Source organism: Aegilops tauschii, chromosome 6 (genome assembly GCF_002575655.3).
Source record: "Aegilops tauschii subsp. strangulata cultivar AL8/78 chromosome 6, Aet v6.0, whole genome shotgun sequence".
In the NCBI taxonomy this organism is placed as follows: domain Eukaryota; kingdom Viridiplantae; phylum Streptophyta; class Magnoliopsida; order Poales; family Poaceae; genus Aegilops; species Aegilops tauschii.
Window position 1 is genome coordinate 485434924 of NC_053040.3, and position 12635 is coordinate 485447558.

A 12635-nucleotide genomic window follows, 5' to 3' on the forward strand; every position below is an offset into this window, starting at 1 on the left:
TTGAACTGATATCACCACAGAGGGGTTTGGTGAGGTCAAAGCATGCCATTGCATAAACGGGGATCACTTGCGCTACAACCTAATTTTTCTTTCCAACCTTGTATTTTTCTCCATATTTTCTCCTTGATATATTCAAACACTTTGGATTTTGATTTACCAATGTAACATGGTAAGCCCAAATATTTTTCCAGAGAAACCTTGAATGACAATGTTCAGTTGATCCATCAGCTCCTCCTTGCACTTCCTCTTCGTATTTTTGCTGAAAGGGATGGCTGATTTTATTTGTTAATAACTTGCCATGAACATGCTGCATAAACATTCAGAATTTGATTCAATTCCCGTGCACTGTTGGCATTTGCTTCCAGTAGGAGCAACGAGCAAAAAGAAGGTGGCTTATGCTTGGTGCCGTATTGCATATTTTAATTCCTTTCAGTTTTGTTACAACCACCCCCTTTATACAACATACAAGATTACTCTCCCAATAAAACAACCAATAGTTTTTTGGCACCCGCGGCGACCCAAAGCCTCGCCTTCACCTTGATGATGTTTAGCATGATTGGCGGTGGAGCACTTTTATGGCGAAAAACCCTAGCATTTCTCTCACTACAAATTCTCCAATGACAAGCATCATAAGGGAGGCCTATTTGTGGAGCTTATTGTGCCAGCCCGTTTAACCCACCATTATTATCCACGGAGTTGTCCAAGTGCCAATAGGAGATATTGATGCTCTCGAGATCTACAAACAAAGATACTTTAATAAAACAAGAAGCTACACATGCCTTGATTAAATTAACTCTTGTTGCAGATGTCTGATTTGTGAGCCAAGACTGCTGAGTATACGCCCCCAATGCAGTGCTTTGCAGGCTGAAGGATCGGATGCATCAAATTACAACTCCATGGTGTCAAAATAGGAGCATGTGCAGCAAAACCAGGGCAGGGATTTACAGATACAAGACGGTGTCTTCTGATTACAAAATTTTGTTCTTACATATAGCTCACTCATAGCAACAAACCGATGGTTCCGGGGATCGATCTTTCACTTCATGTAGCACGGCGTTGCATCCATACGATGAAGTCCAGAACCCAGTGCATGGACATGTAGCAAATGACTACCACAAACATGACGATGTTGTAGACCCCTCCCCTGGGGCTGACCCAGGTGCCGGTGATGTAGCTAGTGCCCAAGGTCACGAAGCAGAGGCCGACAAGGGCTAAGAAGAAACGGTTCTTCAGGACTACCGTCTCCTTGTTGTACACGTTCTTGGCGAGCATGCCGATGATCATCAGGGACGTGAAGAAAGCGGTGGTGTTGCTGTAGTAGAAGACCAAGTACATGCGGGGGAACTTATCGCGCATGATTGAGGTGCCGGCGATGTGCCTGTTTGCCCTGTCGTCGGCGTCCCAGAAGCCGCCGGGCGGGGCGAGCCCTGCGGTAAAGGTGACGGTAGCGACCAGTGACGTGAGGAGCAGCAGCCAGGCCCGGAAATCCTGCTGGTTCTTCTTTTCGGAAATGGAGTTGTCGGGCACCAGATTCGGATGGAGGCCGTCCACGGCTACCGCTGCAAGCCGGCCGTCGCTGGAGGGGATGAACAGCACCGGCATGCCGTTGGCTCCTTTTATTGCCTTGAGCAAATCATCAACCGACATGTGTGGGCGTTGATTGTCAATGGTGATCGTCTCTTGTGGCTGAGACTGCGACGAATCTCCTGACGAGATGGCCACTGTGTTTGCTTTGTCCCCTTCTGACATGTTCCCTGTAACGACAAACAATTCCCAGCTCCATCATATGGCAATTATAATTACAATTAAGTCTACAAGGTTTCGGGTGTATCTATTGATACATCCGTATGTAGACAAATATAAGACGAGAATTTTGGGATGGAGAAAGTAGTACATTGGATCAATTCTATTTTAAAGTGTCTTAATTGATTAGATCAAAGACGATTGGTGTGTTTTATATTGGTGTATAGAAAAGCTACCATAGTAAAGGCATATCGCAATAAGAGCTAAATGATTGTGGTCTTAGTTTCCTACTTATATCATACTCGTACTACACCCGAGTTTACAAAAAACAAAAAAAAATCAATATCAAACTTGATAAAAAAATTCTGAAATTTTGCGACATGGAACATGATAAAATGTTTTTGGTTGCTGCAAAATTGCATCCACAAATAACATTCAAGAAGCTCTCGACAAAAAAGACAAAATCGTGTACTAAAAAATGCAGAAAACATTGACCTGTGATTTTGTTATTTTTGGTGAGAGCTCTTCGAACGTTACTTGTGTGGATGAAAGTTTGCATGTCTCTAAAACATTTGTTCATGTTTGATATCACAACAAATCAGAATTGGTTGATCACGTTTGATACATGTTTTGTCAGTTTTTTTTTAAAATTCGGGACACCTTTCCGTTATATCACTATGCCAACTATTTCTCTGCAAAAAGAACCTCTACAAGAGTTGGGTCTTTTGACTCCTGGGATCCATTTCTAAACGTAAAAGAAATATATTTAGATGTTCTAAATTCATTTTTAAAGCCACCACATTTACATGCAGAATGTTCTCTACAACTTGTGGGCGTCATACAAAAAAATTTGTAGATCTATAGTAGAAATAGTGCATATATTATTTATCATAGATCACATATTTGTCTTTTTATGTATCCCTGGAATAAACACACGCTCCCATATCCTAACAAGCACATAATGAGAATCTACACACGTGCCAAAATAAATTCAGAATTTTTTATAATAACTCAAAAATGCTTTTCAGATTTTTCTTTCTTCTTCTTCTAAAACAAGCTTCCATGGAGCCTGGCCGGGGCCATATGCGTATTCCGAGAACTACATGAACTATAGATTACGAGTCTTCACAACTGCTTTTTTAAACTATAGGCTATGATTATTGTGAAAAGAAAAGGGTGCTTGCTAGCAGCGACGGGCGAATCCTTATTCCTTACTTGTACAAATCAAGCCAGATCGTTAGCTCGATCATCTATTGAGAATTTGATGCCTTTTTGAGAGAACCCCCGGCCGGCTTCTATGGCTCATTGATTTAGTCTTCTGGTTGCTTACGAATAAAATATGCAACTTTGTGTAATTTCATAACAATCGACGCACTCAACCTATTTATAAGTTGGGATCCATTCCGCAAATGATGATAGAATCATGTAGAGAGAGAGAGAGAGAGAGGGAGGGAGGGAGGGAGGGAGGGAGAGAGAGAGAGATCGCCTGCGTACCTCCTGGAGTGTGAAGTTGGTGAAGAGATGAGAACGTAACTCAAAGGGGCTGCCTAACTAGCTAGCAGCTCAACAGGAGAGGGGTTAGTGCAATACATGTAGGATTGTAGAAGGCAATGAACGACCCGAATACGCTATCTCGCTATAGTTTACTCCACCCATTAGCGTACGGTCTCAAACAACTATAATAAGTTAACCCAAAGTTGTTTATCCGTGCATGAGGTGGCTCTAGACAGCATTAGCAAAGCTAATTAAATCGGTGTGCGTGGCCTCTAACTAGTCGCATGAGGGCCTAAAGACTTGACCATTAAGTTATCAACATATCTATCTACTATGTCACACTGATTTAAAACTCTATGCAAGAAACTTCTACGGTACCCTCGAGTGGATCCAAAGACATGTGTCAATCCATACTGGTGGTTACTAGATCCCGTTTCTTGCGCCGGGTGACTATCATGGGTTTCAAAGCTAGGTATGGCAAATGTGTTGGCACATGTCCTTTTCTCTTATTGCTAGTGACTTGCAAAAGAGGGTACACATTTTTTTCTAGGATATATTAGGAAGAGAGCTTGCAACGAAAACTTTAAGGGGCGCGACCTCATGGAGGTATGGGCTTTGAGAAGGTGTGTGTTCGCACTTATCACCTATTAAAAGTAACTACTAAAAAACATCCATCGTGAATATTATTTTTGGAAATTATTTGGAGATAAAGCACCCTGAGTCCCTGACCCTGCTCTACTTGCCATGATTGAATTTTGGCACGTGTAGCGAAGGATGAAACCTGCTGTCTTCTTCTCCTTGAGATTCAGCTCCCCATCTAGTGAGGAGTTGGAGGAGATAGGAATACCTACATATTTGGTTTAACGCCTTTTGATTCAAAGTATCTTTTGAGGAATTTTGAAGGATCTTGTTCATTTGGAAAATTTTCCTAACCAACTTGTGTGGTTTTGTGCTACATCATGTGTGGGCTGCTGAGGCTCCTGGTGGAGTGCCACATAGTCGTGATTGATGTCGAAACCAATGATCCCATCTTGCTCGAGAAACTCTTCAGTGCGGTGCCATAGACACATATGTTGTATCTGCCAGCGTCGCAGACATATGTGGCTTCGGAGGTAGCCGAGTTGGTAAACATGTTCTAAGTGGCGGCCAAGCCGTTTGGGTTACACATAATAAGGGATGCTACCCGCTCATGGATATCAAGACCCCTAAAAAAATGTGTGTTTATTTACCTACACGCGTTTGGCTTCCACATAAGAAGGCTGCTCAACGTGACAAGTAAGTTGTGGCTACAAATTATACAAGCATAGCTGGACAAAAATGGCCTGGTATGTTTACTAAGAAAATAAATCGGACCATCTTTTTCCAAATGACACAACAATACAGTGAAGATATCCAGATGACATCCTGAATCTATCTTTTTTCTATGATTTATCTGTAGCTAATCATGCTAGCAGCCAGCATACATGCATGCACGCCTTTTGACTAACTCATATGCGACCACCAATGCATAGGTTCAGCTCACAAAAATAATTTGACATTGACACAAGGAATCAAATTACAACTTCATATGTATCAAAATAGGAGTTACAAGGAAATGTGTAGCAAAATGTAAAAATGTAAAAGTGCATACCATTAATTGCCAATACAGCACAGTCGTCGATCATTATTTGCCAGACATGATTAAGTTTGCAGGCAGCAGTCATGCAGGTTGGTGTGAGGATATCTCCTTTCTTACCAGTATAGATATCACAAACCCGAGCTATAACCCAAATTATCGACATGTAGCAAATGACAGCTACAAACCCAGAAATGGTGTAAATCCCTAGAGTGAGGTCAACCCATGTGCCGGTGATGTAGCTACCGCACAAGCTCAAAAAAGAAATCGCTACGAGTGTTAAGAAAAAACGATTCTTGATTTTGATGTTTTTGGCAAGCAATCCAATGACCGCCAATGATGCGAAGAAGGCAATCGTGTTGCCGCAGTGAAATAGCAGGTACCTTGTGGGAAATTTGTTGCGCATAACTGAGGTACCAGCGATGTATGTGTTTGCCATGTCGTCTTCAGACCAGAAACCACCGGGTGGGCTGAGGCCCGCGGCGAAGGTGATGGTGGCAGCCAATGATGAGAGAAGCAATAACCAGTTACGAAAATCCTTCCGCTCCTTTTGGGTGGACATACTGCGACTGCGATTGGCTTCTTTCATCGTCTTCACCAGCTCATCAATTAACTTCTGCAGACTATGACTGTCAGCAGTGATGATCTCTTGCAACTGTTGTTGCGATGGATCTTCAACTCCATTGTGTCCTAAGACTATCTCCAGTTCGTTTGCTCTATCCGCTTCTTTGAAAGACATGTTCTCTGCGATAAACATCAACCTTTTATAATTTTTTGCGAGGAATACACAAACATTAGATGTATTTAAAACTCTGGTTTTCTTCTGTGAAAGCATGTTAGGGATTATGGTGACCCTTCCTATTAGCCTAATTAGCGGATGACTGAGAAGTGTATATCTCATCTTTGCATATTATACACCGACGGATAATGGCAAGAATGTTTATAGCCCTCTATATATGGCTATAAACCACAACTCATTTCAGAAACGAGGATAGTACGTGGGTATATAACATGCATACTTCTTACCCCGCAAAAAATAAAAATGCATACCTCTTGCTTTGGAGATCACCGCGTGCCCTTAAGCGAAGGGAGCTTCCAAGGAGTATACCGGGTAGATCTGCCAGCGCTAGCTACAAGAACTGGAGAACATATTGCTCCAAGGGTAGCTAGTGCCACATATATAGGACTGGATAAGGCAGTGGACACCATATAGTATACTCTACAGCCCATTACGCCTACCCAGCTAATACTTAAGCAACCCAAAGTTAGTTCTGAATAGTGCATTACAAAAACTAATTAGTAACATGTGAGCTCCAACAACTCAAGCATCAGGGAGGAGTCATAAACTATATAGTTACATAACTACTCCATGCTAATTATCAAACGTGCTACACCATACTGCTAATTAAAAACTCTGGAAGCTTCCACGTTAACAGGCCGGCCAGGTGTTAGCACCCCGGTAGCATTTCCTCTCTTTTTTTTTCTACCAAAAGGGCACCATGTAGCTTTCCTTATACGGGTATTACATTAGAAATTTACAATAAAGTACTAAAGTTGTAAAGTTAGGATCGCTCACTTTCACACTACTTGGCCATCCTTTTTCATTTCCTATTGGTTCAAGTCTGGAGGGGTGCTTTCTAATTTTCTACTGCCATGTCTACAGATCTAGATCATACATTTAATCAAGATCAGTAAAACACACTCATACACACCACATGAAAAATAGTTTTTCATAAAATTGCATGAAATGATTGATAGTGATGTTTTACGGTAGGCTGCATCCCATTATGTGTCGATCACCTTGAATCTTTTTGTTGCAACATGAAGATTCCATGGTAACAGAAATTGAATTCCATGCACTGAGGAATTAAATGGATGTGCGTGGCATCTAAACTAGCCGTACGAGAGCTTAAAGACTTGACCATTGAGTTATCAACGTATCTATCTACTATGTAACACTGATTGAAAACTCTATGCAAGAAGACTTCTACGGTACCCTCGAGTGGATCCAAAGACATGTGTCAATCCATACTGGTGGTTACTAGATCCCGTTTCTAGTGTCGGGTGACTATCATGGTTTTCAAAGCTTGTTATGGCAAATGCGTTGGCATGTGTCTCTTTCTCTTACTGTTGTACTAGCTAATGTATTCCTCATGTCTTTTATCAAAAACAAAATAATCCATACTGGTGACTTGTAAAAGAGAGTACTAATGTTTTCTAGGACATATTCGGAAGAGAGCTTGCAAGAAAAACTTAAAGGGGCGCGACCCGACAAAGGTATGGGCTTTGAGAAGGTGTGTGTTCGCACTTATCACCTGTTAAAAGTTACTAATAAAACTCCCTGACCATGCTCCACTTGGCACGACTGAATTCTTGGCTAGCGAGAGGATAAATCATGTTGTCTTCTACTCCTTGAGGTTCAGCTCCACCTCCCCCCCCCCTCTCTAGTGAGGAGTTGGAGATGGGAATACCTACATATTTGGTTTAAAACCTTTTGATCCAAAGTATTTGTTTTGAGGAATTTTGGAGGATGTTCATTTGGAATTTTTCCTAACCAACTTGTGTGGTTTTGTGGTACATCATGTGTAGGCTGCTGAGGCTCCTGCCAGAGCGCCGTATAGTTTTGATTGATGGCGAAACTAATGATCTTGAGAAACTCTTCGATGTGGTGCCATAGACACACATGTTTATCTTCCGGCGTTGTAGACGTACGTGGTGTTGGAGGTACCCCGTTGGTAAACATGTATACTGGTAAGAAAAGAGATTTCCTCACGTAATAAGGGATGCTACCCCACCCATGGATATCAAAAGCCCCCAAAAAGATGTGCTTATTTACCTATACACGTTTGGCTTCCACATAATAAGGCTACTCAACGTGACTCGATGAAAGTAAGTTGTAGCTGCAAATTATCCATGCTGTTGGATGAAATAACCTGGTATGTTTCCTAAGAAAATAAGTAAGACCATACTTTTCTAAATGACACAACAATACGGTGAAGAAATCCACATGACTTTTTGAATCTACCTTTTTTTCTATGATTTATCTGTAGCTAATCATGCTAGCAGCCAGCATACATGCACGCCTCTTGACTAACTCATATGCGACCACTAATCCATAGGTTCAGCTCATAAAAATATTTTTTTTGCGGGAAGCTCACAAAAATAATTTGACATTTCCATGACATAAGGAATCAAATTACAACTTCATATGTGTCAAAATAGAAGTTAGAAGGTAATGAGTAGAAAAATGAGGGTTCTCACCAACTTTGAAATTGAAAGGTAAAAATGCATAGCATTGATTGCCTCTTGGGCATATCAATACAGCACAATCATCGATCACATGATGAAGTTTGCAGAAAGCAGTCACGCAGGTTGGTGTGAGGAAATCTCTTTTCTTACCAGTATACATATCACAGACCTGAGCTGTAGCCCAAATTATCAAACTTTCTCGTAAATGACAGCTACAAACGTAGAAATGGTGTAAATCCCTAGACTGAGATCGACCCACGTGCCAGTGATGTAGCTATTGCACAAGCTAAAAAAGAACGCTACGAGGGTTAAGAAGAAACTGATTGGGATGTTTGGCGAGCAATCAAAATGAGTGCCAATGATGTGAAAAGGCAGTCGTGTTGCTGTAGTGAAAGAGCAGGTACTTTGTGGGGAATTTGACACGCATAACTGAGGTACCATTCTCAAGCATTTGGTGTTTTTGTTTGGGAACGATTGACATCTCCTGTTTAAATTATGTTGTTCTTTCTATGATTTCTAAAGTGAAGGGAGCTGATTCTATTCGTTAGCTTAGACCTATTGCACTTATTAATAATCTCTATAAATTTCCCTCCAAAGCTTTTTCCTCTCATGTTTCTCCAATGGCTCATTGAGTTATTGCTCTGACCCAATCTGCTTTTATCAACGGGCGCTTTATTCTGGATGGTATTGTTAGCTTGCACGAGATTGTTCATGATCTGCACGTTAAGAAGAAGAACTCTATTATTCTGAAGCTTGATTTTGAAAAGACCTATGACTGTGTTCGTTGGTCTTTTGTCCGTCATGTTTTGCTCCCTAGAGGCTTTGATGGAGCTTACGTTCGTTGGATTATGCTGCTAGTTTTTGGTGGTCATACAATTGTTTCTGTTAATGATGTCGTTTGTCCGTTTTTTTGCTAATGGTCTTGGCCTAAGGCAAGGGGATCCTATTTCTTCCCCATTTTTCAATTTTGTGGTTGACGCGCTCTCCTGCATCCTTGACCATGCTTCGCCTGCTGGCCATATTACCCATGTTATTTCTGATCTCAGTCCCTTTGGTGTCTCCAACTTGCAATATGCACTCTGGAGACTCCCTCACCTCCCCACATTGAATAGAGCACCCCGCACAAAATAGGAACTATTAATGAATATTTACAAGAATCGGTGGTTTCACACACTTAAAATAGAAACATGGTACCATTGATTGATTGTGTCAGGCATATTAATAACACATCGTGTATCGTTGGGTGCACGCATGCACACACACACACACACACACACACCCTTTTTCTTTTCCTTCTATTATGTTCTCATCATTAATTTTTCGTAAGCATAATGTACGAAATGATACATAGAAACATAATTGTGGCATAAGCTGCTCCAATGAGGCTGACCCACGTGCCAGTGATGTAGCTAATCCCCAAGCTCACAAAACAAAATCCTACAAGGATTACCAGAGCGTTGTTTTTCATGGTAATGGGCTCCTTGTGATATATGTTTTTCGCAAGCATCCCAATGATCATCAATGACGAGAGGAAGGCGGTGGTGTTGCTAAAGTGAAAGATCGCAAACCTTATGGGAAATTTATCATGCATAACTGAGGTACCAGCAACGACCTTGTTCGACTCGTCATCGGCGGCCCAGAAGCCACCAGGCGGGGCTAGGCCCGCGGTGAAGGTGATGGTGGCAGCTAGTGAAGTCAGGAGCAATACCCACGAACGAAAATCCTCCTGCTTCTTTTCAACACCACTGACGGGCACTATATTATGGAGGCCATCCACAGCAATCGCCGCTAGCTGTCCATCGCTAGAGGGGATGAAAAGCACCGGCATGCCATTGGCACCTTTTATTATCTTCAACAGCTCATCAACCGACATGTGTGGACGATGGTCAATATTGATCTCTTGTTGCCGAGGCTGCGGCGAATCTCCAACTACATCATGTCCTGGTGATATTGCCAGTGTGTTTGTTGTGACATCCGCTTCTGGCATATTTTCTGCAACAAGCATCACTTGATCAGTTTTTGAGGGAACCAACAATGTTCACAAAGTCAGGCCAGCCATACAACGATGGGTCAACGGCTATCTTTTGGTCGGACTTTGAGAACAGGGCCTTCGGCGACTCTTGTTTCATGTTGTAAAACACGGTTGAAGTGACGATTCTGACTAGCCCAATTACTACTCAGTTGTAAGATGTAAATCCAAATTTGGCATATTCATATGGATAATCGCAAAAGAAATATTTTTCATTGGTTCATATATTTAAACAAGCAATCCTTTCTTGGCGGGAAATTTGAACAAGCATTTTTTGTATGTACAATGCATATTTTAGACAGGTTTCTACCTACACTAGTATGCCAACTATTTTTCTCTAAAGAAAACCTACATGATCGAGTAGTGGGCTCTTTTGACTCATGGGCTAGAATTGTCAAAACTAAAATTTAAATGTAAAAATAAATCTCACATGCACGCAAAAAAAAAAAACTGACAGTCGTGTGCTAATCTGCACGGCCTATCCTAGCAAGCTCATCACTTTGCAGAATTCTTAGCTCGCGCAGCATGGGCGGCGAATCATCAGCTAACCTATCTATCACACACACGTATACCACCGGGTTACCCCTCCTCTGTATTGACAAAAAAAAAGATATTCCCTTCGATCCATATTACTTGTCTTATACTCCATCCGTCACAAAATAAGTGTCTCAACTTTAATATAACTTGAGACAGAGAAAGTATTTATCTAGGTACGGATGTACTCGGTTACTGGATTACCTTACCTGAGTGAGATTAGCGTAGTCCGTAGCCCTGCCACAGCAATGTCACGAGTCTCGGTCTGGTCAGGCCCCTCCCAGGTGCTTTAAATCTGCTCCTCAGCTGCACCCTCAAGATCCCAGCGACAATGGCAACAAGACGGTCACTGCGTGCCCTCTAGCTGCGGCGGACGGCGATAACGAGGCCAAACAAGGTCTGAAAACTAGGTAGCACATCGATCGGTCCGGTTTTGTTTGCAGTACTATGTATGTGTCTGTCTCGTTGGATGGTAGGCAGAATGCTTGATATGCTTTTGGACGAACGTAGCTCCCAAGGGGCTACCTCGCTGGCTGCAGATGCCATATCCAGATCGATCTGCTGCAGGCTGCAGCTCAACAAGAAAGGGAACATTGTTGCCATAGTAACTGTACCTTCAGAACCGGCCGGCAGTATATATTTTTACTCCACCGTACCAATCAAGGGTATCAATGACAGAAAGATGAGCTCATATGGTGTGAGGATTCAGCTCAATATATTTTTACTCCAGGTCCGCCTCTTCTGTCCACGAGCACAGCGAAGCAGATACTGAATCACATAGCCTTGCCAGGGCCGCGACATCACGCTTAGTTTTTGTCACCTCCTGTCTCCTGAGATCGCTTATGTAAGCATGAACTTTCTTGGTTAATAAAAAAGCAAGCTTACACTCAAAGAATAAGACACAACCTGTCAGCCAAGATCCATCGTGGAACCTCTCTGGGTGAGCGCGCACCCGAATTGAATTTTTCTAGTAAAAAAGTCAAATATTTTTTAAACTTTTGGGCATCGTACATGGTCTAGCATAATACTCACATTTAAAGTTTTGTGACAAAATGATTTATGCCAGATTCCGAGCAAAATACAACAGATACAAGCTGAAAAAATTACTTCGAGAGGAAGAATTGAAGTAGGCACTTAGAGCTAAAGTGCGAAAGATCGTCCAAGGGGATGATAACACGCAATTTTTTCATTTGATTGTGAATGGTAAGCATCAAAAGAAGAAAAATTTTCAGCTCGAACAAGATGAGGGGACTATTTTGGGAATGGAGAACCTAAAACTTTATATCATCAATTATTACAAACATCTCTTTGGGGCTCCTGAGGATAATGCTGTATCCTTAGACGAGTCAAGAGTGTAAGAAGTTTGGTATAAGCGTTCCTACTGCCTATGGGCAGCCGCGGTGTTTATTTATATTGGGCAAAGACTTGCCTTGGAGTACAAGAGAGATTACAGGAGATAGACCTGGACACGGATCGAGAGAGAGAGACGGGTTGTTGAGATTACAGATATAAGACTCAAACTCTAACACCCTCCCTTAATCTAAACTACCCCACGTTGAGATTCTTCTTGAACTCCTCAAATGATTTGACTAGCAAGGCTTTTGTGAACCCATCAGCAACTTGATCTTTGGATGGAATAAACCTTATATCCAGCTTCTTTTCTGCCACCCTCTCTCGCACAAAATGAAAATCAATTTCAATGTGTTTGGTTCTACCATGAAACACTGGATTAGCAGAGAGATAGGTGGCTCCCAAGTTATCACACCATAAACATGAGACACGTTGTTGCTTAATTCCCAGCTCCTTGAGTAATGATTCCATCCAAATAATTTCAGCAGTTGCATTAGCTAACGATTTGTATTCAGCTTGTGTACTCGACCTTGACATTGTGGCTTGTTTTCTGGCACTCCAAGAAATAAGGTTCAAACCAAAGAACACAGCAAATCCTCCTGTTGATCTCCTGTCATCACT

General features: G+C 41.9%; 1 protein-coding gene across 1 annotated transcript; it reads right to left on the reverse strand.

Annotated features, from left to right (window-relative positions):
* Positions 1-785: 785 nt before the first annotated feature.
* Positions 786-3337, reverse strand: LOC123494290 (uncharacterized). The gene is made up of 2 exons (XM_045229469.2): positions 3238-3337; positions 786-1754 (listed from the first exon to the last, which is right to left on the reverse strand). The coding sequence occupies exon 2, from the start codon at positions 1747-1749 to the stop codon at positions 1042-1044; it is 708 nt and encodes a 235-aa protein (XP_045085404.1). The 5' UTR covers positions 1750-1754; positions 3238-3337; the 3' UTR covers positions 786-1041.
* Positions 3338-12635: the final 9298 nt, after the last annotated feature.